Source organism: Aythya fuligula, chromosome 24 (genome assembly GCF_009819795.1).
Source record: "Aythya fuligula isolate bAytFul2 chromosome 24, bAytFul2.pri, whole genome shotgun sequence".
NCBI classification, from domain to species: Eukaryota; Metazoa; Chordata; class Aves; order Anseriformes; family Anatidae; genus Aythya; species Aythya fuligula.
In genome coordinates this window covers 4,219,744-4,246,862 of record NC_045582.1, presented here as the reverse complement: position 1 = coordinate 4,246,862, position 27,119 = coordinate 4,219,744, and the positions used below count along the sequence as shown (strand labels likewise).

The 27,119-nt window shown below is 41.1% G+C and overlaps 1 protein-coding gene across 1 annotated transcript; it reads left to right on the top strand.

The window, feature by feature from the left end:
- The first annotated feature begins 3,743 nt into the window (after positions 1-3,743).
- Positions 3,744-23,877, top strand: PLA2G4C (phospholipase A2 group IVC). The gene is made up of 13 exons (XM_032202541.1): positions 3,744-3,749; positions 4,392-4,511; positions 5,357-5,499; positions 5,765-5,867; positions 6,490-6,578; positions 9,409-9,601; positions 9,845-9,962; positions 12,237-12,377; positions 13,536-13,589; positions 18,681-18,776; positions 19,808-19,962; positions 21,682-21,850; positions 23,590-23,877. The coding sequence occupies exons 1-13, from the start codon at positions 3,744-3,746 to the stop codon at positions 23,757-23,759; spliced, it is 1,557 nt and encodes a 518-aa protein (XP_032058432.1). The 3' UTR covers positions 23,760-23,877.
- Positions 23,878-27,119: the final 3,242 nt, after the last annotated feature.

Below are 27,119 nucleotides of genomic sequence, written 5' to 3'. Positions count from 1 at the left end.
CCTGTTTCCTTCTTAGGAAGAACCCTAGAAACTGCTTCTCAGCACATGCTTTTTAATAAGACCGAATGAAAGTAACTGGAGAAGCAAGCAATGAGTTGTGTGCAGACAGTAACAGTGGTAACAGTGGGCACATGCTTAATTTCCTCCCTAATTTTTAAAAAAGAATGCCAGGACTCGTTTTGAGTGTTGGAAAAGACTGATGTGCCAAGTTACATCTTATGCCTGGGTATCTTGAAGAATCAATAAAATGATGCTTATTGCTTACCATGTCTGCATTGCAAAACCCAGGGCTTTACAACCTTTGGTTGCAGGACCTTGACAGTGCTGAATGCTCTGCAGTGATCATCCATTTTGTTATTTGATGAGTACATCTGTTTATGCATAGACATGCCAACACAGAAACTACTGACTTAATACATGATTATGTTTTATACAGTTTGTTAAACGGTGACCTCTCTTTTACAATGTTGTTATCCTAGGATTTGGCTGTGATCAGTATAGTATGCTATATACTGGTTGACAAAGTGTTATACTTCTCATATTAAGGAAAGACCATATTTGCTGCTGGAAAAATGAGTCATGATACCAGGCAAAAATGAATATTGAAGCATGGCCATACTAGGACATACTAATTCTCTACTGGATACCGGTAGTGGCCTTGTAGATCCTGATGGAGATAATTAAGAAGTAGGCAGGAACATAGTGATATCCCACTTAGCATTCTCTAATAATGATTCATGTAACTAGAATATATAGGATAGGACACATGGTCTGGGAAGAGTACAGGGATGCAGTCCAAATGAGCAGGGATGGGATAAGGAAAGCCAAGGCACAGATGGAACCAAGTCTGGCAAGGGATGCAAAGAATAACAGGAAGGGATTCTATGGGTACATTGCTCAGAAAAGAAAAGCCAAGGGGAGTGTACCATCTCTGATGGATGAGAAGGGTGAACTGGTATCAACAGACGCAGAGAAGGCTGAGTTACTCAATAACTTCTTTGACTCAGTCTTCACTGCCAGTCAGGCTTCCCAAGACTCTCGTTTCCCTGAACCTATAGATGGAGGCTGGGAGAGAAAGTCCCACCCACTGTAAGCAAAGAACAGGTTTGAGACCACCTGATGAAACTAAACAAGTAGAAGTCTATGGAGCCTGATACAAACATCCTAGGGTCCTGAAGGAATCAGCTGATGTAGGTGCCAAGCCTCTCTCCATCATATTTGAAAAGTCCTGGCAATCAGGAGAATTTAATGGTGACTGGAAAAAGGGAAACATCACTCCCATTTTTAGAAAGGGTAGAATAGGAACTTATAGGAAATGTGGAGAGCAACTTTTTGCCGAATGAGATAATGACAGGGTAAGAGTTTTTGTTTGATTGTTGGCTTGTTTGTTTGTTTTTAAGTAAAAGAGGGGAGATTTAGATTAGAGATTAGGAGGAAATTATTCACTTAGAACATGTTAAGGCACTGTAACAGGTTGCCTAGAGAGGTTGTGGATGCCCCATCTCTGGATGTATTCTAGACTAGGTTAGATGAGGCCCTGAGGAACCTGATCTAATGGGTGGCATTCCAGTTTATGACAAGAGGGTTGTAATTAGATGATCTTTAATGTCCCTTCTAACCCAAGCCATTCTATGATTCTATGAATATTTCAGTTTGTTTTGTGTACACATGTGCACACCTGTTCGTTACCTTTTGATTAAGTTTGAAATTAGGTAGTTAAATTTGTGTGTTATACCAAAGGGTTATTAATGCTTTATCATAAAACTTCCATTCTCTTTTTAAGAAGCAGAATGCTGGGAATTCATAATAATTTAAATCAGTTTTCTGATTTAAATTATCAAATCAATCTGAGTCAACTAACCATTAATAGCTAGTAAAAGACCAGTGTTAGCCTAAACAGTTATACAGTAGTAGTATACTACTTGTACACATATTTAGGCTAACACTGGTCTTTTTCTTGCCTTTGGATGTACACAGTATTTATGAATGTTTTTAGCATAAGAAGTCTTGTTCAAATGATAACATTCGATGGCAGTTATGGGAATATGGGCAGTGTTGCTAAGGTGGAGCAACCAAAGCCACCAGTCTGTAAATCATGAATCCCTAGGATTTGTGGTGACTAGCATGATGCAACATGACAATGACTAAGTCCTTGTGTTAAACATTACTTTTCTTCTTCCTCCACCCCCCCAGCCCGCCTTCCCCCCAGCCCCCCAACCAACAGACTTGGAAGTAATAAATTCAGCTCCTTTCCAGTTGCAAATTTACTCTGAACTAAAACATTGCTCTTCATAACTTTTTCAAAGATCTATAGGATACCAAGACAGACATCTCAATGGCTACCAAGGTATGCTCTTTCCCTTACCCTAGTTTCCCTCTCTATTTTCTAATTCTTCTTCTGTCTGTTTCATTGTCCATATTCTATGACACTTATGTAATAATGATTTTGAAAATGGATGTTCTATGTACTTCATGCGTATGTTACTCTGCAAAGTACTTGTAGGGACTAACTTCAATTTTTTGAGTCTTCCTGTCTAGATAATATCAAAAGATAAACCTCCAAAACATGAATGAGAGCAAGGATAGGATTCATCTCACTGACTGCAAACATCTGCAACATAGATTTCTACATATGAGCTAATCATGAATGCATTTCCTAGTGAAGTGGAATAGTGCAATAGTATCTCTGGGGTGTATGAAATATGGTTCAGGAGTGGTATTCTAGAAGAGGTTGTTTCTCTCCATTGATGTTAAGAGACATTAGTGTTAATGTCAAGTAATGTTAACGGCTATAACTGACATGGAGAAGGCTGAGGTACTCAACAACATTTTGCCTCAGTCTTCACAGGCAACTGCTCATTCAATACCTCCCAGGTCACAGAATCTCAGAGCAGGGACTGGGGGAATGAAGTCCCACATCTGTAGGAGAAAGCAAGGTTCGATACCAGAGTCTGAATATGCACAAGTTGATGGGGCCTGATGAGTTGCATCCAGGGATGCTGAGGGAACTGGGAGATGAAGTTTCTAAGTGTATAAGGAATTGGCTGGATGGTCACATTAAAACAGTTGCAGTCAATATCTCAATGTCCAGGTGGAGACCAGTGATGAGTGGCGTCTCATCCCCTCAGGGTTCTATTTTGGGAATTCAGCCAAGCCAAGTGTAAGGTTCTGCACCTGGGTTCAGGCAATCACAAATATCAATACAGACTATGTGATGAATGGATTGAGAGCAGCCCTGCAGAAAAGGAGTTGGGGGTACTGGTGGATGAAACACTTGACATGAACTGGTAATGTGTGCTTACAACCCAGAAAGCCCATTCTGAGCTGCATCAAAAGCCCATGGCCAGCAGATCAAGGGTGGTGATTTTCCCAATCTCTTCTGCTTTCATGATATCCTGCTAGGAATACTGCATCCAGCTCTGTGGCCCCCAGCACAAGAGAGACAGGGACCTATTACAGTCGGTCCAGAGGGGAACCACAAAAATGATAAGAGCATGGAACACTTCTCCTATGAAGATAGGTTGAGAAAGCTGGGGTTATTTGAGTTAAAGAAGTCTTCTTCTCTAAGGAAGAGGAGAGGGCAATAAAGGGAGACCTTATAGAGGTCTTCCAATACTTACAGAAAGCCTCCAGAAAAGATTGGGAGATGCTTTACCAAGGTGTGTAATGAGAGGACAAGGGGCAATGTTTTCAAACTAAGAGAGAGTAAATTTAGATTGGATATAAGGAAGTAATTCTTCACGATGAGGGTAGTGAGGCACTGGGACAGGTTGCCTAGAGAAATTGTGGATGCTCCCTCCCTGGAAGTGTTTATGGCCAGCTTAGATGGGGCTTTGAGCAACATGGTCTAGTGGAAGGTATGTCTTCCCAGACATGCCCGGAGTGTTGGAACTAGATGATCTTTAAAGGTGCCTTCCAACCAAAACTGTTCAGTGTTTATGCGATTCTATGACTCTATTATGTTCAGGGTACTGTAGATCTCAGGGTGAAATCTAAGTGAAATGAAGTGAAATGAATGCTGCCACAAACATATATCAGATCTATAAGAGAAACCTGGGAAAGTTATATTTCTTTAGGCTATTGTGAACATTAGTTCCAGCTAGACATTTGTTTTTAACTGAAAGATATATCATTGACTCAAGGAAATCAATTGTTGAATTCGACTGCAGTTGATAAATTGTTTCAACAAGAATTCGGCCCCTTCTATCCTCTATTTAAAGTATACTAGAAAAATGAGTTCTCTGATCTTCTTTTTGATGATGTTAGGTATTAAATCAGGGTAAACATTGGTTAGTCTGTGGAGAGCTGGATCATATGTATGGATACCATATATTAATTTTTATGTAGTGAGAAATGGTTTTACCCTGAATGTGTTTCACTTTTTATGCCAGGAGGATAATGAAGTTCGTGTGTCTAGCGATCTCTCAGAAGGTGAGATAAAAGCCACTCAGAACAGAAGAGAAAGAGTGAAGACGTGCCTGCATGAATTACTTGATGTTCATTTTGAGGAGGTAAGCACTGACAATCATGTTAAGGTAAAAAGGATAACACTCCTGTGATGTAACACAGACTGTCATTTGAAGTGAGGTCAAATTATTGACCTCAAGAAAATTAACTGTATATCAGCCAAAACCAGCACAACATCACATGGTATGAAATATTCCTTTAGTCCATCTGGGTCAGTTGTCCCATACCTATTATATTGCCTCCTAGCCTCCTGCCTCCTAGCCTCCTGCTCACCCACAGCCTGCTTTCTGGGGGTGGAGTGTGGAGTGGGAATGAGAGAGTCTTGATGCTGTGGCAGCACTGTTCAGTAACAGTCAAATTATTGGTGTGTTATTAGTACCATTCTAGCCTCAAATCCAAAATACAGCACCATATTGGCTGCTATAAAGAAAGTTGACTCTAATCTAGTCAAATGCAGTACAGCATGCTTCTTTAGAAATGTCTTGGCTGGCTATAATATTTCTATCTTTCACTTTAAAAAAAAAAAAATAAATAAAGGTCTTGGTGACGGAAAGGGAACAGAGAAACACAGTACATCTCAAGATACAGTTATATTTTGAAGCAACATCACAGAAACATAGTCAGAACAAAATTATGTATCAGAAAGACAAGTGCGGTTCATTCATGGTGGGACAATATAAAGGAGAACATAATTTGTGACCGTTATGTAAAGAGAAAAGAGAAATAGGGGAAAGCAGGTAGATTATGGAATGTGTCCTAAACAAAACTAACAGGTGAGGTGAGAACTTCAAGGGCCCTTATCCTTGACTGTTTGTTAAGCCTTTGCTCTAAAAAGAGTGCATCAAGATCAACCTTTATGTACTGGTGTTTTCTGTCTTCCTCTCCTCAGGATAATGTACCTAACATTGTTGTTCTGGGATCAGGAGGAGGCCTGCGTGCTATGATAGCCCTGCTAGGAACCTTGGTGGAGCTGAAAAATCAGAATATCTTGGATGCTGTCATGTATCTGTGTGGGGTGTCAGGATCCACTTGGTAGGTATCTGTTGACTGGTGTGTTAGTAGTGAACTGCTTCATAGATTCAGTAGCAATCTGACCTTTCTTCACTGTTCAGAACCCTGTATGGGGCTGACAACTGATGAACCTGATGAACTGATGAACAGGTGAGATGTGGCCTGTAAAAGGGTGGGAGGCACGGGAAATACTTATAATATCACCTACAGTCCAGCAAGACTGATCTTTCATCCCTAGAGAGGAAGAACCTCTCAATTAAGCTAACTCTGTCTTACCTTCCTGAAGCTATAATTCCCCTTATTTACAGGTTAATGACGATGAGGAGAGCAGAAAAGTGACAACCAGCCAGGAAAATGTTGAAAACTTCTGGGTACCATACTACTCAGAAGTAAAGGGGCTTGTTTAATAGGGCCTATGTAACGTTTAGAAAGGGTCTATAAAACTTAGCTACATCTTTCGAGTGTATGGGAATGACTCAGGGTGCATAAATGTAAACACCTACTACCATTTTACCTACTTTGCCTGCCCCCTTCCTGTTGGGAAAAGCACTGGGTCTCCTACATATACTGCATCAAATCTACTAAATTTGTAGTGATGTCTCTAACACATGACACGTTAAATAATGTTATATATATGCATGGTTATTCTCTTAAATTTTGTACTTGATTTACTTTTCAGATGTATCTTTTATGCAATGGAAAGAAACGACATTCGGGAACAGCAGCCATTTTACTTTAAAGTCTGTGTGCACCATTGTCAGCGACATGCATGGATTGTTGCACGCTTAATTTAGACAACTAAATACATGTGCCTGTATATGAAATATACACCTAGCCTTCTCTTTTATTTAAGGGGATAGGTTTATGATCTGTAAAGATAGACATAACAACAGCTTAGATGTTATAGAAGAAAATTCTGCTTTTCTTCAGATGGTTTCCAAGGACACAGGTCTACAGCTCCTGTGGAAGTCTTGGACACTTTACACCTCAAGTGTCACTAACTGTGGTTAGGAGCCCTATGTGGTGTCTGCAGTAATCCCAAACATCCTCAGACTAGGTGGATATGATGCCATCCAGAACGACCTAGACAGACTTGACAGGTGGGCCTCTTTGAACCTCATGAAGTTCAACAAGGCCAAGTGTACGGTCCTGCTTCTGGTCTGGGGCAACCCTAAACACAAATACAGGCTGTGCTGTTAATATACTGATAATAGCCCTGAGGAGGAGTTGGCAGTGTTGCTGGATGAAAAACTCAACAGGAGCTGGCAATGTGTGCTGGTAACCCAGAAAGCCAAGCCCATATCCTGGGCTGCATCAAAACAAGCATGGCCAGTAGGTTGAAGGAGGTGATTCACTCCCTCTTCTCTGCTCTCATGAGACCCCATCTAGAGAACAGTATTCAGCTCCAACATAAGAAAGACATGGACCTGTTAGATCAGGTCTAGAAGAGAGTCACGAAGATGATCAGAGGGCCGGAGCACCTCTTCTACAAAGACAGAGTGAAGGAGTTGTGGTTGTTCAGCCTGGAGAAGAAATGACTCCAGGGAGTCCTTACAGCAGCCTTCCAGTATTTAAAGAGGGCCTCATGAGAAAGCTGAAGAGGAACTCTTTAACAGAGAGTGTAGTGATAGGACAAAGCATAATGGTTTTAAACTAAAAGAGGTAGGTTGAAATTAGATATATTAAGAAGAAATGTCAGTCTGAGTTTGGTGCTGGGAAAGCTTGTGGAGCAGCTTATCCTGAGTGCCATCACACAGAACTTGCAGGACAACCCTGGCCCAGGGTTGATCAGGCCCTGACAAGGTCCAGTCAGCATGGGTTTATCAAAGGCAGATCCTGCTTGACAAACCTGATCTCCTTCTAAGACAAGGTGATGTGCTCAGTGGACAAGGGAAAGGCTGTAGATGTGGTCTACCACATCACCTTCACCTTCAGTAAGGCTTTTGACACAGTTTCCCACAGCATTCTTCTGAAGAAGTTGGCTACTCAAGGCTGGGACAGGTGTATGCTTTGTTGGGTTAAAAACTGGCTGGGTAGCTGGGCCCAAAGAGTTGTGGTGAATGGAGTTAAATCCAGTTGGAGGCTGGTCACTCGTGGTGTCCTCCAGGGCTCAGTATTAGGGCTAGTTGTCTACAATATCTTTATCAATGATCTGGATGAGGGAATCGAGTGTACCCTCAGTAAGTTTTCAGATGACACCAAGTTAGGCACGAGTGTTGATCTGCTCAAGGGTAGGAGAGCTCTGTAGAGGAATCTGGATAGGCTGGACTGATGGGCAGAGGCCAACTGTATGAGGTTCAACAACTCTAAGTGCTGGGTCCTGCACTTGGGGCACAACAACTCCAACCAGTGCTACAGGCTTGGGGGAGAGTGGCTGGAGAACTGCCCGGCAGATAGGGACCTGGGGGTATTGGTCACTAGCCAGCTGAATACAAGCCAGCAATGTGCTCAGGTGGCTAAGAAGGCCAAAAGCATCCTGGCTTGTATCAGAAATAGTGTGGTCAGCAGGACTAAGGAAGTGATTTTCCCCTTGTACCCAGCTCTGGTATGAACGCCATGAACATAGTGTTCGGTTTTGGGCCCCCCACTACAAGAGGAACATTGAGGTGCTGGAGCATGTCCAAAGAAGGGCAACAAATCCGGTGAAGGGTCTAGAGAACAAGTCTTATGAGGAGCAGCTGAAGGAGCTGGGGTTATTTAGCTTATAGAAAAAAAGGCTCAGGGAGACCTTATGGTACTTTACAATTACCTTAAAAGAGGTTGTAATGAAGTGGCGATCAGTCTGTTCTCCCAAACACCAAGTGATAAGATGAGGGGAAATGGCCTCAAGCTTTGCCAGAGGAGATTTAGGTTGGATATTAGGAGAAATTTCTTTACTGAAAGGGTTGTGTGGCATTGGAATAGGCCTCCCAGGGAAGTCACCATCTCTGGAGGTCTTCAAAAAACATTTTGATGTAGAACTTAGAAACATGGCTTAGTGGTGAACTTGTCAGTACTAGGTTAAATGTTGGACTAGATGACCTTAGAGGTCTTTTCCAACTTGAATAATTCTATGATTCTATGAAGTGCTTGACTATTACGGTAGTGAGGCACTGGAACAGATTTCCCAGAGAAGTTGTGGATGTCCCATCCCTGAAGATGTTCAAGGCCAGATTGGACTTTGGGCAACCTGATCAAGTGGGAGTTGTCTGTGCCCATTAAAGGGAGAGATTGAACTAGGTTATCTTTAGGGTCACTTCCACCTCAAACTATTCTATGGTTCTATGATTTTATGATCTTCATTGTGCAGAGTCAATACACAGACAACAGGCTGCTCTTGATGAAGAAAGTAATTCTGTACACCTTAATTTATTAGGTGTTATTAGGGCCATAGAGTTGGTCTTGGAACAGTCCGAGCCCTTCACATCTCTGCAAGTAGTTAGCAGAGATGATATTTCAGTAGGATATGATGCCACACTGAAAATATACCAAATTTATTGGACCTACTATCAGACTAAAAATTTCACAAGTTTGTAAAAATGGTGACATGATGTAATTCATTTTACTTAAGTTTGTTCCATGTTCTTTAATGGATTATCCATTTCTTATCAGGCTTCACATCTTTCCCACTAAAGATTTATGCAAAATCTGTATTCCTACAGCAATTTACCCTAAATAAGTGGCATGTAACCACCTGAAATTCAGCTTCATGTCATCTAACTAATTAAATGACATTATCAGAATGCAAGTGGGAAGCAAATGATCAAGGAACAATGACATCCTTCTATGCTGCAAAGTTCCTTGATTGTGGAGAAGCCTATGAGTTCTTTTTCTTCCCATACATTTTTTAAATCATTCCAATATCTGCATGCAGATTGAAAGGAAAAAAAAATCAAAGCTCTATTCATTTCCCTCTTTACTATGGAACGGATTTTTCTTTCTCCTTAAAAGGTGCATGTCCATGCTGTATACAGATTGGAAATGGTCAGAAAAATTGTCCCTGGAAGAGAATCTGATCAAAATTCTCACAGTGGACAGTTGGGATTTTTGGAAGGCAATAGACTATTTAGAGGAGTCATCAGAAGATGAAAATTACTCACTCACTGATGTCTGGGCCTGTGTTGTATACACAATACTGCATCAGGTAAGAAACTAATTACAAACACCTTGGGAATGTTTTGAACATCTCAAAGTAATTGCAACTGAATTTGACTTTGGTGAATGTTTTGAGGAGTTGTATAAATTGAAGCAACATTTTAGAGCACTATGTCTGATCTCTGGATATGTAAAGGTATCGAGGTTAATCCAACTCCATTCTCCAAAGTGGGGTTGTCCCCAGTAGTACAGAAGAGAGGAACAACGACTGATGTTCATACTTATTTTCCAGTTTGATGAGAAGGAGCTGACTGATTACAAGAATGCCTCAGAGAGTGGAATAAACCCTTACCCAATTTACGCAGCAGTGGATAAGGAAAAACTGAGTGAAGCGGGTGCAAGCTCTCCAGGTAAATATGGCTTCATCTTACAGTATTTTAAATACCATCAGATATCTTAAATACCATTAGGTTCCCTTACGGCAATGGCAGACATAAACTGTGCTGATATCGAACCCCATTTTGACAAATGATGGAGAAAAAGAGGCACTTCTAGGGGCTGAATCATATTCTGTAAAGGTCACCTGCATGATAGGAGAGTGAGACAACTCCAGAACAGGATAGACTAAACAGATTAGATAAGACATCAATAAAATAGATCTTCAAAATGTAGGTTGTAGATGAAATTTTATGCAGGTCTCATGTAGGAGCAATTTAAGATGTATTAATTCCTTTACAGTAAATCACAAATTAGTTTGTATGTTTTTTTTTTGTTTTGTTTTGTTTTGTTTTTTTTTTTTCCTTAGCAGCTTTTTATCATTAGTTAATCATTATCATATTTAATACAAGAAGTCAGTAGTGTTTGCTGCAGTCCATACAGTGACTTAGTTAAAGATTTGTAAATAGCAATGCTCACACACAAGGTATTAGTAATTTCTGTAGAGCAAGGGACAGGTGATTTCTATACAACAAGGGATTGGGGGATTTCTAAATTCAACCCATTGAGTTTCGCGATCAAGAACTTTTCTTTTGTTGATGTACTCACCCTTGCCTGACTCAGCTTATTCAGCAGACAATCATTGAACCTCAAGGAATCTGCCCTAATAGGCATCCCTCCTCAGGGAAAGATCCTAGGTCACAGCCCACTGTGGTCCTGGAGAGCTCAAGGGGGCTTTTTGCTTAGGACCGGTATTTATAGGACTGTGAGATGAATGGCTTTGGTCAGTATTTTTCCATTCTGGCCACAATTCAGGTTAGGTAATCCTTGTGTTGCCAAACCAACCATACAATTCTAGTACCTTCCAGATTGTACAGTTCAGGTAGCCAGGTAGCAGGAGTTCCAGGTTAAGTTAGGGAGTGCCTAATCATCCCAACTCACTGCATTTGTAACAATGGCAAGCCTGACATTGAAGAGTTGCTGGAGGTGGGGGGTGAGGTGGAGGGAGGGTCTGCACCACGACAATGTAGAAGCTGGAATATAGACATTTGGTGCCATCATAGAACTCCTTGGCCTCCATCTGAGTATTCAGAGGGGCTCGGTTCTTTTGTAAAGTTCTCTCTATTCACATTTGAGAATCCTTATGTCATAAAAGTGACTCAGGATGTTCTGTGACAAAGGGAGAATTTGTACCTCCTTTTAGTAAACATTTTTGGTAAGATTTAGTCATGATCATGAGACAGCTGCTCAATTAGGGAAATGAGAGGGAGAGAGCACACACACAAAATTTGCAGTAGCTTACATACGATTTGCAATAAGGCACTATGCAAACATATACAATCATATTACAGCAGTCGCAACTCTGCAAAACATCTTCCCTTATTCCATGCAAAACAGAGCTTTGGCACAGGACAGGTGTGGGCCTTGGGTTGGCACCAATCCTTTGTTATGTGTTCCTGAGGCCTTGATCTTCTCTGAAGCTGATTTTTTCTCAAAACAGGAATTTTGGTGTTTCTCTCAAATAATCTGCTTGTTGGTCCCAGCCCATCAGATGAAAGTGTTCAGGCCAATGTTTATAGCTCTGGGCAGAGTCAAAGTGATCAGGTCCTAACTGCTAGGCAGAAGGTCTAACCCTTTCATTGCAGAGCACGAAGCACAGAGCAGGCAGAGTGGTTAACCCCTGCCTCACTCTTACCATACTCTGCCTACTTCACCTACTCCTCTATAACAGTATGGGCTTCCTTTCCATCCTACATCATAATAGTCAGCTCCAGGCAGATGACTCAGTTCAGGATAGGTCCCTGGTACCATAAGTCCCTGGTAACATATATGCGGGTACTTGAATCAAGCCCTTTCTCTTCTCTTCACTGACACTAAAGTGTATTAGGGCAGTCACGCCACATGAGCAGAAGGACTCTCTTAGTTTATAAGCATTGAGAGGCCTATGAGCACATCTGAGAGATTTATTCAGAGCTGTACAATTTGACGGATGATCTGCAGGAATCCCAGACCTTTCAGGTGTAGCAGTTGGAGGCCAGGTTATAAAGGATACCAAGAGCATAAAAAGCAGCAGACATAGCATGCTATGACTATCTTTGTTCCCCATATGAAAATTCATCTTTGTCAGCTAAAGTCAGGTGATTTGAGAAAGGAAAAGAAAAACAACCTGAATGCTATCTTGGGATGGTGAGGTCAACTATACTTCTGAATATTGTGTGACAAAACACAATATTCTTTGATTTTCTCAGGGACCTGGTTTGAATTCACTCCACATGAGGCTGGATATACTGCCTTGGGTGCTTTTGTGAGTACAGAGAACTTTGGAAGTAAATTTGAAAAGGGTACACTGATGGAGAAGAATAAGAAGAAAACCATTTGTTACATGCAAGGTAAATCTTCCTGATTCTTCTTTGCAGAATATCTATCTATATATATTTGTATTCTGTATATATATACAGGTATATATGGATATATATATATGTATATATAAACAGGTATACTATTCTGTATTTTTCTGCAGATTTTAATAATGTAGCTAATATTGTATTGTGTGTGTATATATGTATTATGTATGCATGCATAATAATGGAGAATTCTGGAGACCAGTTTGTCTCTCTTTAAACGTCCAAATGGGAACATCTGAATACCTCTCTACTCTCCACTACCTAAACTGACCGGTTTTATGTGGTCGTTAAGGAAAATTAGAGATCTCCATCCTAGCTTAGTAAAGTTAGTAAAATATTCCCAGCCTAACTGTCTAAATGTTTTATAATCTCAGCATATTTACTTTACAGGGAGTGATGCTTCCCAAATCAGATGCACCCTGTGAGGACTGATTCCTCCTATTATTTCAATTTGTTTCACTCTGTTACAGTCCAGGTGCCAAATCTTTTTATTCCCTACCTACAGCTGCAAATCTCATCTCACTTGTGTACAACACATCTAAATATATGTATCACCCTTAAACACATCTTGCATTTAATCACTTCATGCCCCAGTCTCCTCAGAACACGTGCTTGGCATCATTCCCTCTAGGAAAAACAAAACAAAACAAAACAAAACACAAACTCAACAAACAAACATAAAATCCACTCTAATTCTGGCTATTTAATTAATTCAGACAGAAAAAAATAATAATAATCAAAATACAGTGAAGAAATGAAGAGTACTTATGGCTCTGGGCTCATGTGTGGGGTCTGCACAGCAAAGTGTTCAACCAAGAGTTCTATAGTGTGAGAGTATTCAGTGTTTGCTATGGGATACTGGCCTTAATGTAAAAAAAAAATAAAATAAAAAATAGCCCACTGAACTGTAGACCTGGCATGAGGAAGAAGGAATAAATCAGATTTTAAGCTGTATAATCCTTTCAGTGGACAATTATGGAAAACTATGCAAGTAGTTTTGATTTAGACTTCTACCTTATAGGTTTTGAAAGTTAGGTAAGAGGAGTGTACTATTGAAAGGTAATCTTGGGTTGAATTCTTAGTAAGACAAACATAAAACAAGTATTTTAACCACTTTTTTTTTTTTTTTTTTTTTTCTTTCAGGCTTATGGGGGAGTGCTTTGGGAAGCATGGAAGAAATTCTAAAGGCTATACTAGGTACTCTGTTTTTTTCTGTTGCCTCTATGTTCAAATTACAAATTGAGCATATACTTCAAATTACCCTTGGGCACTTCAAATTACACATGGGCATTGAAGATACCGCTAATTGAGACTTGAAGTGTCAGTCATGACTACATCTGGTGCGGGATGTTAAGGGCAACAAGAAGGGCTTTGTAGGTACATAATCATCAAAAGGAAGACTAGGTAAATCACAGAATCACAGAATCACAGAATCACAGAATTTTCTAGGTTGGAAGAGACCTCAAGGTCATCGAGTCCAACCTCTGACCTAACGCTAACAGTCCCCACTAAACCATTTCCCTAAGCTCTACATCTAAACGTCTTTTAAAGACCTCCAGGGATGGTGACTCCACCACTTCCCTGGGCAGCCTGTTCTAGTGCCTCACAACCCTTTCAGTGAAGAAGTTCTTCCTAATGTCTAACCTAAAACTCCCCTGGCGCAACTTAAGCCCATTCCCCCTCGTCCTGTCACCAGGCACGTGGGAGAACAGGCCAACCCCCACCTCGCTACAGCCTCCCTTGAGGTACCCATAGAGAGCGATAAGGTCACCCCTGAGCCTCCTCTTCTCCAGGCTGAACAAGCCCAGCTCCCTCAGCCGCTCCTCGTAGGACTTGTTCTCCAGGCCCCTCACCAGCTTTGTCGCCCTTCTCTGGACCCGCTCAAGCACCTCCATGTCCTTCTTGTAGCGAGGGGCCCAAAACTGAACACAGTACTCGAGGTGCGGCCTCACCAGAGCTGAGTACAGGGGGACGATCACCTCCCTAGCCCTGCTGGTCACACCGTTCCTGATACAAGCCAGGATGCCGTTGGCCTTCTTGGCCACCTGAGCACACTGCTGGCTCATATTCAGCCAACTATCCACCATCACTCCCAGGTCCTTCTCTGCCTGGCAGCTCTCCAACCATTCCTCTCCCAGCCTGTAGCTCTGCTTGGGGTTATTGCGCCCCAGGTGCAGGACCCGGCACTTGGCCTTGTTGAACTTCATGCAGTTGACCTCAGCCCATCGGTGCAGCCTATCCAGATCCTCCTGCAGAGCCTTCCTACCCTCAAGCAGATCGACACACGCACCTAACTTGGTGTCATCTGCAAACTTACTGAGGGTGCACTCGATGCCCTCGTCCAGATCATCAATGAAGATATTAAAGAGGACCGGCCCCAGCACCGAGCCCTGGGGGACGCCACTAGTGACTGACCTCCAACTGGACTTGGCTCCATTCACCACGACTCTTTGGGCCCGGCTATCCAGCCAGTTTCTAACCCAACGAAGCGTGCACCAGTCCAAGCCAAGAGCAGCCAGTTTCTTGAGGAGTATGCTGTGGGAGACGGTGTTAAAAGCCTTGCTGAAGTCAAGGTAGACCACATCCACAGCCTTTCCCTCATCCACCCAGCGCGTCACTCTGTCATAGAAGGAGATCAGGTTCGTCAGGCATGACCTGCCTTTCATAAAGCCATGCTGACTGGGCCTGATCGCCTGCTTTCCCTGCAAGTGCTGCATGATGACTCTCAGGAGGATCTGCTCCATGAGCTTTCCTGGCACTGAGGTCAAACTGACAGGCCTGTAGTTTCCCAGGTCTGCCCTCCGGCCCTTCTTGTAGATGGGCGTCACATTTGCTAGCCGCCAGTCGATTGGGACCTCCCCCAATAGCCAGGACTGCTGATAAATGATGGATAGTGGCTTGGCCAGCTCCTCTGCCAGTTCTCTCAGTACCCTTGGGTGGATCCCATCCGGCCCCATCGACTTGTGCACATATAAGTGCTGTAGCAGGTCACCAACCATTTCCTGGTGGATTATGAGGGCCACATCCTGCTCCCCATCCCCTTCCACCAGCTCAGGGTACTGAGTATCCAGAGAACATCCGGTATTGCCGCTAAAGACTGAGGCAAAGAAGGCATTGAGCACCTCCGCCTTTTCCTCATCTCTTGTAACTAAGTTTCCCCCCGCATCCAGTAAAGGATGGAGATTCTCCTTAGTCCTCCTTTTTGTGTTGATGTATTTATAGAAACGTATTTATATAGAAAATGTATTTATATTATAAAATGTGGACCTGCTGCTGAAAAGGAGGCAGGCAGGAATTCTGGTGGCAAAGGGCATGCATAAAGTTGAGTTACTTGGTCCTTCTTTGCTTCACTCTTTATCTGACACTTAAAACACAGATCTATGAGTGATGAACAGAACCAGTAGGAGAATAGTGCTCTACTAGAGTGCCAGACAGAAGACAGGGGAGATCTTTCAAGGAATCTGAAATGGAACTGTACTTATATTTACATTTAAGTGCAAGGCTAGATTTCTTGATGTCTTTTGCTGAAAGACAGTGACTATTTTATGAGAAGGGGTATTCTTATTTTAATTATCTTTTTATTTTTTTTTATTTCTTTCTAGACTATATCAAGCAGTTGTTACAAAGCTTACTAAGTTCCTGTGAGACAAGGATATGCAGCCCATATGGATATGGTCATGGTGGGTTATTGTGATTCTTTGTGCTTTTTTGCCTTTTTTTTTTTTTTTTTTTAATTAAACACTCTGATTTGCTTTCCCCATGTAATCCCTTAGGGGACTGTTAGGATTGTCAGGCAAGGTACAAGGAAATCCAGGCCTTTTTCCCCCTCTCACACATGTAATTATTTGTAAGGTCTTCAACACGTAACTAATTCCCAGTTACTCCAGCTTTTGCTACTCCCCCTGCTGTTGTGTTTCATGGAGCTTTTCTTCCAGAATGAAAACAAAGACTATTTCTATTCTGGTATGATTGTATAGCCATCCAGATGTGAAAAGCTCAGTGTTAGATGTATTTATTGTCAGCAGGGAGAAATACTCACTTTGCTACATGGTTCCTCTCACCAGTTTAAACTTTTTTAGGATAAGACAAATGAGGGCAGGCTTTCTACAGATTCCATCTGATACAATGACTACATCTTCACTAATTCATGTTAGTTACCATCTACTTAGATCAATGCCATCATGCTGATGTTTGGTAAAATAAATTCCATCCTGATGTAACTTCTATCTTGTCTTTCTTAGAAAGTATGTCAAATACCACCGAGTTTTCTCAGATTGTTTTGCTTCTACTAGAACTTCAGCTGTGTGCCGTAAGTGGGAGAGATCCTGAAGAAGTCTTCAATAAATTGTTGAAAATATTGTCAGGCAAGTGAATGATGTGGAAGTTTCTTAATACCTGCACTCTCAGTAATCTGACTTCACAAATTCCTTTGTTGTGTATTCTTATACTTTCCTTTTCTTCTTTTCTCTTTTTAAGAAGATGAAAAAAACCATGCATCCTACCAAATGTGCCTTAAACTGCATAAGACTTGGGTGATGAAAACAAAGGAGGAAAGAATAGAGAGCTGTGTTAATCTGTGCAAAGAAATAGAAAAGGAATTTAGAGGCAAGTATTGCACATTAATGCTTACCGTAATGGTGATGCTCTCCCCACCCCCTTTAGAAAAATTCACAGGATTTTCTACAAATCCTGTGATTTACTACAAAAGCCCACATGCATTTGTTGGAAAAAGTTGTCATGTAAGTTGATGTGTATTTGTTTCTTTAATGTCACTGGCTTTTAGCTTTTTCTTCACTTCATTTTCCTTTCATTTTTTCATTTTTAACACTTTCATTTTTTCAGAGTGTCTTGGACAAGAAGGTACTCCAGAAGAAATGTCACGATCATTGCATGGCAAGTTTATCTCATTTTTAATATCTCTTATTGCTCTTTATATCGTATGTGCTTTCAAAAAAATCCATCTTTGGAGGATTGTGAACATAAATTCCAATGTAAATCTTATGTAGGGTCATTGTGGGATGATCTAGTGAAAACTATACTATAGAATGTATCAATGATATTCCAGTTTTCAATGTTCATAAAGCTTTCTGTTCTCGTGAAAGTAATTAGAATCTGCCTTCTGGAGTAAATAAATTAGGAAGCCTAATCCTGAACAATCAGTTTCCCATTTATTCTTGTTCCTGAGTGAGCCTGTACTTCTCAGGCATTCCAAACTGATGAAGAATACGTTGAAGAGTGGATTTCTCAGTGGATTGCTATTAGCTACTTAGCATGCATTACTCTCAAGTGTTATTTGGAACATCCATCACTAGAGACATTTTGAAATGAAAAGTCATGAAATAAGAAATCCTATAGCAAGCATTTTTGGCAGCTAATCAAAATCTCCACCCTTTTATCTGCTTAGATAGAAGTAACTTTTAGTTACTTTTAGCACTAAAGTTTTAAGTAACTGAACTCATTTAGCTTATATCTACAATATTTATTGGACTATGAGTTGAATGAAGATTATTTGGATTTATTTTAAAAAAAGACCGAGAAGAGGTCTAAGCAAGACACAAGTAAATTTCAAATAAGAATTTCATGTTGAAGTTCCTAGAATATATTTGCAATGTTAAGCTGATATATCACATATGTAGATCCAGTGCTCTACTAGTTCCATCACCCACTGTGTATGGGCAGCTTTTTGCCAACTCCTTCTGGAGCAAATTGGTTGGTGTTATGAGATTAAATATGGCCATTGCTTCTTTAATCTCCTGTGCTTGTTCCAAGGACTGTGTACACAGATCACACCTGGACTGTCTTTGCCCAATACAGTCCTCCAAATTATCGCATTGAGCTGGTTTTCTCACATTTTCTCACATGATCTCTTGAATTTCTCATGGTTTTCTGCCAATATTCCCCACCTTGCAAAGTTTGTTCTACCGGGCTGTAACCTGGCTCTCACTTTATCCATGGGACTTTCAGCTGGAAAGAAAATTAAAAGAAAGAACACTCTCTGAGCCACAAGAGTGTTGCAAGGGACCCAGAAAAGATCAGGCCTTGACTGACGTATTCAAATCTGTTTCAAGTGGGCTAAGATTCCACTGACTGATGTTAATTATCTGAACTAGTGAAAAGTATGGTTCTTTTTCTTTGGAAGCACTTGGGCCTTGGCACTAAGGCTGGCTGTATACTATCAGCACATATGTTCTTCTGACATGATGCATCTTCACCTGATTTTGTTGCACCAGTCAAAAAGTGAAGTTGTCTAGATTCAACTATGTTCTAAATTGTTTTCTCTCTTCTTAGCTGGCTTATGGAGTATCTTCAGGATCCTGACTAAAACAACGAAGTGTACTTTAAAGTGGAGATGGGGAACAACTAATAACTTCCTTTACAAGTGCCGTAAGAAACTCCAATGAAATCTTTTTTTATTTAAGATTCAAAAAATACAAACTGGTTATGTTATCTGACTTGATTGGTGGAGCAGAATGCATGGGATCTGGTAGAGCTTTTAGGCTGTGCTTGTGTGATGTTAAACCAATAAAACTGTCTTTGCCATTTATTTATTTTTTTAATACAGCAAGTTAGATAACTTTCCTTTCCAAGATCCACCCTCTCTTAATAGCATCCCATTGTGGGCAGCAACTAAACAAGTCACAAACAGAATTTTATTTCACACTTCTGGAATTCAGACCTGCAATATCATTGCAGACACATAAGATACTAGCTCAATTCAATCACATAAACACAGGCATCCAATATCACACAAACTGCCCTGAGTTCAGGGGACTACAACATTAGGGTAAAAAGTACAAAAGAAAACCTACAGAACCCCTGTGCCCATTTGAAGGAGAACCTGGAGGACAGAGAAAGGAGACTAAGGAGGTGGAACTAGAAAGAAAAGTTAATGAAAATGAGTTGTGTTCCTGGCACATGGACAGTAACATGGGTCTCTAGATTCTATCGCCTGCACTAACTGAATGCTCACTTAAAATAATGGAAGTTTGGGCACCTGGCTTAAAAGCAGAAACCTTCATTTAGACAGATATATTTAAGTGTCATGATCTTGAGCTAGCTCATCTGTTCATTTTTCCCTCAGAGATCTTATCTTAAAATGACTAGTGCATATTTCTAGGGGCATAATCTCTTTTAAAAGATCATCAGGAATTTTGGTTTAAAATTGATCACAGTCAGAGAAAGAGATGGCTCATATGGATGTAGATTCCTCCTGTCAGAATACAGTTGGACATCTGGTTGGGTGTGAGATGCAGGTTCCTATACATTTTTGGGATGCTTAATCAATAAAGTCTGATATACTCTTTTGGGGCTGGTCATATATATATATATATATATATATAATCATATTTGTCTTCATGAATCTCATTGCTTTATTTTATTTTTTTTTCCTTTTTTTTTTTTTTCCATTGGACTAGCTAACATTCAGTCCTCTCACTTGTTCGAAAACAAAACCATCTCCTTGATTGATGCTGGCCTGGCAATAAATTCTGCTTATCCTCTGGTACTTAAAAAACAGCGTCAGACAGATCTTATCCTTTCCTTCGACTTCAGCTCTGGAGATCCTTTTGAGGTACATATGTGGTTATCTCTTTGGAGAGCCTACTTTGGGGTTGATTGCATGGACTTTTTTTCAAGGCAGTTGGCAGAAACATATATTTTTAGAACTTGAGGCACTTTATCTGTCTTGTTCACAGGTATTTGATGATATGCTCTCAGGTTATCAAGCTATCAGGTTATCAAAGGTGCATAAAAGCAACAAAGAGAGCGCTCACAAATTTCTTAGTCTCCCTTTTTTCCTTAAGGCTGGTCAGAACTTTTGTGTGGGTAACTGATAATACTCCTTCCTTAAGAGTAATTGATGACATTCTTCAAAGAGATCCTTCAGGTATGCAGCGTGAGGAAATGTGGTATTAATAGTTACACCAGCAAAAAAGTCTGCAGCAACTGCAGAGGCTGAAAATTCTTGGAGAAGAGAAAGGAGAAGAAATACAACCAGTTTCAAAGATGACACAGCAAGGGTATTTCCTAGAGATTTTTGTGCTGTTTTTTGAAACAATTAAAACAATATGAAGTTGTTAAACTCTCAGTGAAACAAACAAAAACAAAATTAAAACTCCTTAGATAGTGATCATGGAAGATATTGTTTACAATTATTTTTATTTCTATTATTTTATGTTTCTAACTCTGTTTTATTCTATTTTGTGGGGGGAACGAGGAGGGAGAAGAATACTAAACTAAACAAAAACTCCTTACTCATTGAGCAGGAAAGATACGGTTTACATTTATTTTTATTTCTACTATTTTATATTTCTAACTCTGCTTCTCTGGCTCTTTTCAGTGTGGTCACTTCAGGGACAGTGGAGGTAAATGCACCAGGAAGCACTGGCTGCTTTGGACTGCCATATATTACAGTAGGCATTGAGAATAGAGTGGAGTGGAGTAGAGTAGAGTAGAGTAGAAATACAGAATAGAAATTAGAATAGAACAGATAAGAACAGAACAGAATAGAATCTAGTCCAGCTGCCTGACCACTCCAGAGCTACCCAGAAGTTAAAACATATTTCTGAAGGCATTGTCAGTCTGGAGAGTCAGTATGGATCAGGACTGGTGGCAGAAAAGTATCAGCTCTGGTGCCAGTAACCAGCCTAGTTACTGTTGGTCAGGTCCATAGCAATGACACTGTTCCAAGGTCAAGCTGGGAAGTCAGTCTATGGGTCAGGGTCCAGATCAAAAAAGCTAAGATACAGACATGGCTGAGTATGAGTAGGAGACCAGTGCACCTAGGAGATAGCTCAGACAGGGGCTGAAGGCCCAGTCCTGAGATTAAATGAAGTTCAAGGGGCCCAGGGAAAAGATCTGGTCCTTTTAATTTTGCTAGAGTGCAAGCATGGGAGGACTGCTTTGGAAAGCAAAATTTGTTCTGAAAGTTTGTGAACCTGGTCATATCTTCAGACTGTTGTATAGATGTCAAGACCCTTTAATTTTGATATCTTTCAGCATCAGCCTTTCTGGACGTAGCTGTAATTTGTTAAACAAAGATTCTTGGTAGAAGTGACTCCAGAAGCAAGTGCTGGATTTTCATTTATATTCTTGATTCAGTCAATTCCTCAGAGAACTGAAGAAAACTTTGATTTTTATACATAATTTAGGTTATAATTTACTGTTGTCTAAGAAATTATCATCATTTGGTACAAATTAATTTTATTACTGGAGATAGGATTGATTTATTCTAGGTTTTCAAAAACAAACAGAGAAATTGTATACATCTTTTATCTTGTTTGTGTCTCAGACTGTCAAGAAAGCTGCTGACTACTGCCAGAAAAATGATATTCCATTTCCCAAGATAGAGAAGCAGAAAATGGACAAGGAAAGCCCTTCTGATTGTTATGTCTTTCGAGGAGACAAGTCGTGCCCTACAGTCATACACTTTCCACTCTTCAACAAAGTGAATTGTTCTGGTAACATATATTTGATGCTATTTTGTCTCTATGTACTTGCATTTCATATCTTCAACTTCTTGTGCCAAGCATTTGAGAGTCCTCTTTTACCTAGTGCTGTTGTAAATGGACAAAGAAGAAAAGGAAGAGAGCAGGCTCTATTCATAATCAACAGATGCTTGTGCAGGTGTTAATATGTAGGATTTACCCTCATTCTCTCAGATAAATGTATGTCTGTACTCGTGGCTAAAAGATTTTATGTAATCTTTGGTTTGTTCTCTATATCAAGCTCAGGAAGTGCAGCCTAGATGAGTGGACAGCGAGTTGGACTGGCAATTGGCTGGATGGCAGAGCTCAGAGGGTTGTGCTCAGTAGTGCAGAATCTAGTTGGAGGCCTGTAGCTAGCGGTGTCTCCCAGGTGTTAGTACTGGGTCCACTGTTGTTTGATTTATTCATCAATGACCTGGATGTGGAACAGAGTGCACCCTCAGCAAGTTGGTTGATAACACAAAGCTCGGAAGAGTGGCTGATACCCCAAAGGGCTGTGCTGCCATTCAGAGGGACCTTGACAGGCTGCAGGGATGGGCCAAGAGGAACCTCATTTAGTTCAACAAGGACAAGTTCAGGGTACTGCACCTAGGGAGGAATAACCGCAAGCACCAGTACAGGCTGGGGGCTGACCTGCTGAAGATCAGCTCTGCAGAGAGGGACCCAGGAGTCCTATTGGACAGCAGGCTGACTGGGTGGCAGCAACATGCCCTTGTGGCCAAGAAGGCCAATGCTATCCAGGGCTGCATTCAGAAGTGTTGCCAACAGGTCAAGGGAGGTGATCGTCCCCCTCTACTCAGCCCTGGTGAGGTCACACCTGGAATATTGTGTCCAGTTCTGGGCTCCCCAGTACAAGAGGGACATAGAACTACTGAAGTGAGTTCGGAGAAGGACTACAAAGATGATTAGAGGACTGGAGTACCTGTCATATGAGGACAGGCTGAGAGAACGTGGCCTGCTTAGCCTGGAAAAGAGAAGACTGAGAGGAGACCTCAATAACATATATAAATACCTGAGGAGAGGGTGTAACGAGGATGGAGATGGTCTCTTTTCAGTTGTGCCCAGTGACAGGACAAGAGGCAACCGGCACAAACTGAAGAACAGGAGGTTCCATCTGAATATGAGGGGGCACTTCTTTACTGTGAAGGTGAGAGAGCGCTGCAACAGGTTGCCCAGAGAGGTTGTGGAATCTCCTTCTCTGGAGATATTCAAAACCTACCTGGATGCCATCCTGCGCAGTGTGCTGTAGGTGATCTTGCTCAGCAGGGGGCTGAACTAAATGGTCTTCAGAGGTTCATTGCAACCTTGGCCACTCTGTGATTCTGTGATTCTGTGATCATTTTAATTAAATTGTGGACCTTCCATTAAAAAGAAGTTGAGGAGATATCACATTTATAAGCTAGACTATCCAAATTGGGGATATTTATTACTGTTTCCCTTATAGTTTCTGATGAGGAACAGGTTGGTGCAGATTTCTCTCTCTCTCTTAGATAACTGATAAAGCTGGTGATCAAATAAGTATCTCTGGATTTTGATTGAACTTCTGCTGTCTCATGTTGCTGGCTCCAGCGTTACCCTAATGTGATAAAGAATTTTTATGTGAAACTTGTGGGTCTTCAGGGATTAATATTTTCCACAAGTCCATGCTTTTCTTGGATGATTTTGTAGCTTTATATTTGGCATTTACTTACACAGTGTTTTCTGTTTTCTAGATAAAATTGAAGAATACAGAAGTAAATTCTGTACTCGTAACATGTCCTACTCTGAGACTAACATCAAAGATCTCCTTGCAAAAGCAAAGCTGAATGTGTCCAATAATAGTAAGAAAATTTTGCAAGAGATTCAACTGCTTCTATCTTCCTCTCATACAAACAAGTTCTGAATGCAAAGGTAGTTTTTATGTTTGTTTGATTGTTTTCTCTTCTGTGCAGAACAATGAATTTATGACTCTGTATTTCTCACCTGCTCATTTTTCTGCATTTCATGTGTATAAAATTTAAAACTGATCAAATATTAAATGTCTGACCTCTAGGTTGTTCACAATGGCAGAAGTATTTGACTTTGTCCCATAGTGCACTGAATAGTCCCAGTCTAATAATATTGCCTATAACATCCTGGCATTAGACAAGTATGCCTGTGATATTAAAAAATGTCAAAGTCCTCAGAGCTGTCCTGTGTTTAATTTACTAGTGTTTTCCTGTGTTTTCTTGTGTTCAGACCGAGTTTAAAGAATTAGGAAATTGAATCTGAGCTCAAGAAAAGAAAAAATGATTTAGTGAGAGGTTGGTCAGACACTGAAACAGGTTGCCCAGACAACCTGTGGACTCTCCATCTGTGGAGATACTGAAACCCCAATCAGACAAGGTTCTGGACAGCTTGTTTGAGCTGACCCTGTTTATGCAGTGGGTTGGATTACATGATCTCAAGAGAGCCTGTCAAATATAAACAATTCTGTGTGATTATGTGTAACCAGGTTGGTAAATCAGCAACAGCATTACAAGAAAAATGCTATTTCATTAAACTCAGAATAATTTCTTTTGAATGAGTTCCAGTTGGAAATCAGGCATCTTCGTTGTGGTATGTAGATGCGCTTAAGCTAGTACTCCATGGATTTTGGCTTACGCATGTTTGCTTGCCAGATCAGTGGTAAGGAGTATCCAAACACTATGAAAACAAAGGTTTTGTTGGCAATGAGTTGTCAACACACACACAGAGACAGGCAGATGCGCAGCTTGCCACAACAGAGAACCATTTTGCAAATCCTTATGCATTTGATAACTGACATGCTAAACATCTTCAGTGCTGTTTTGCAATGGAACTGCATATTCTCCACATGGTTTGCTGAGCCAAGACCAAAAAGGCCTTGTACCTCTGTCACCTATACCAGCAAGGACAGATCAGGATACAATTTTTTTGAAAGTCTGGTAAGAAAAGAAAAGCACCTCCTATACTTTTACCAGGAGCTGTAAGTCAAGGCAACCACACTGTCAGTGTACGAGTCCGTACTTTAGGATAGCTTCACCTTTGTTGGTCACAGCATACAATTAGTCAGGGGAAAAAATATCTAGGAATGAAAATGGGAAACTTGAATGCACCGACATCTGTACTTCCCCCGACCAGTATGTTTATTTTCTTTATAGCTAAACCAGGTAGAAATAAATGAGGCTTAAAAAGAGTTGCAAAGTGTGTATGTCTAACCTACTGCAGTCACACATCCACTTAATCAAGTTTTACATTTCCTCTGGGGATTAAAATACCTCCTCCCAGCTTTTCACAATATGTGGTGTTTGTCCTCATGATGTGGGCATTGAGTAAGACGTGCAAGACACAGATTTCTGTATGTATTGCCTTTGGGTAGGACCTTATGCATCCCATTTATGTGCCTAAAATATCATTGTCAAGAACCAGCATTTATATTTGCCTAGACAAGTTTTGATGAAGTTTGTTCTTTAGCTTTTTCATCTAAACTGTATGAGCTCAGTTCTTCCATGCAATGTATTGAGGCAGAGTTCAAACGTGAGACTGTTATCAAGCTATAAGACATTGGTCTCTGTTTTCTTACTCAGGAGACACTTAGAATCTCAAAATCATGGAATCATAGATTAGGTTTGGGCTGAAGGTCATATATCCCTGCTTAAAGAAGGGCAACAGGTGAAGGGACATGATCATAGAATCATAGAATGATTAAGGTTGGAAAAGACCTCCAAAGATCATCTGGTCCCCTACCACCACCATCACCCACTAAATCATGTCCTTAAGCACCACATCCAACCTTTCCTTAAACACTCCCAGGGATGGTGTTTAAGGGACAAATGAGACCCAGCACTCATTTCCATGGACTATCAGAACCAAGGAAACACAACTGGGATCCCTGGTCAGGTTTCCTAGGTCATAGACTTGCACTAAGAGTGTTTCAAATCTCATTTTTTCCAAAATTTGAGTGAAAGAAATGATTACCAGTGATTACCAGGGTTCTCCAATGTGTTTGCATAAGAATTTCAAAAAAGCTCCAGTGAATGCGATCAAAGATGCATTTAAACTAATGTTCTGTCTTCAAGAGGGACAAAAATGTATGCTCAGGAAGAATGTGACAAACCCTCATGAATACTCTGCTTTCCTCTGATTACTCTTCCAATCTCCAATCATTTGCAGATCAGGGATAGTATAAGCCAGATGTGGTTTCTATTTTTCAGTAACAATTAGATGTTTTTTTTTCTCTTCCATGAGCTCCGGGGGGAATATGCTGTCACTCAGGTGTCAGGCTGCTGGGTGTGCCCTACTCTTATGTCAGTACAGGATGGCAGTAGCGAGCACAGCTGTGGGAGGTGTGCCCAAGTTGAAGAATAGCTTCACCTGGTGGCAGAGACTGGGGAGGAAGTGGGCAGGCTGAGGAGCATCAGAGAGAAAAAGATTGACTTGGAGGGGGAGGGGGGTAGTGCTCAGCCAGCCACTACACAAGAAATGAAGACTCCCCTACCCCCTTGCCACTAGGCAGAGGAATGTGACCTAAGAACCAGGTGAGTGGAAGCAGGTTCTTGTTCAGCACAGCAGGTGAACCCCCCTGTTGTCTACCTCACCTTCCCAGGTGCCCCCCCGCAACAGTTATGAGGCTCTGGAACTTAATGGGCAAGCAAATGGCAATGTGGACAAAGGTCCATCCACACTGGGGGAGTTGCCAAGGGCAAGTCAATCTATGCCCCACATCACAACAACTCCCACCAAGAAAAAAAAAGAAGGGTTATTGTCATAGGGGACTCCCTTCTGAAGGGAATAGAAGGCCTGATTTGCCATCCAGACCCAACCTATAGGAAAATCTGTTGTCTCCCTGGGGCTCAAGTAAGAGACATCACTTGGAAAGCCACTCACCTGGTACATCCCTCTGATTATTACCCTTTATTGGTTTTTCATGTTGGCACTGATAAGATAGAAAAGAGAAGGCCAAAAGTGACCCAAAGGGACTTTAGGGCTTTGAGGCAATTGGTTGAAGGACCAGGTGCACAAAAAAGAGCAAAAGCAAGAGGACTCATGTCAAGATATAGACAGTTTAATAAATGAAGAAAAGAGGGGAAAAAAAGCAAATAATGCATAGGCAATCAGTTCTGATGCAAAGGCACTCACCATCTCCTACAAGTAAACCGATGCCCATCCAATCTCTAAGCAATGCCTTCTCTGGAAGACAATGTCCCCTGCCCCAGCCTCAATTTGCCCCAGTTTCCCCCTCCCCCTGCCCTGCCCTGCCCTC

Bases quoted from the DNA above. Each gene is read 5' to 3' on its own strand.
- PLA2G4C (XM_032202541.1), top strand. The intron at 4,512-5,356 runs GTAAGCACTGAC...TCCTCTCCTCAG, and splicing joins TTGATGTTCATTTTGAGGAG to GATAATGTACCTAACATTGT. The intron at 9,602-9,844 runs GTAAGAAACTAA...CTTATTTTCCAG, and splicing joins TATACACAATACTGCATCAG to TTTGATGAGAAGGAGCTGAC.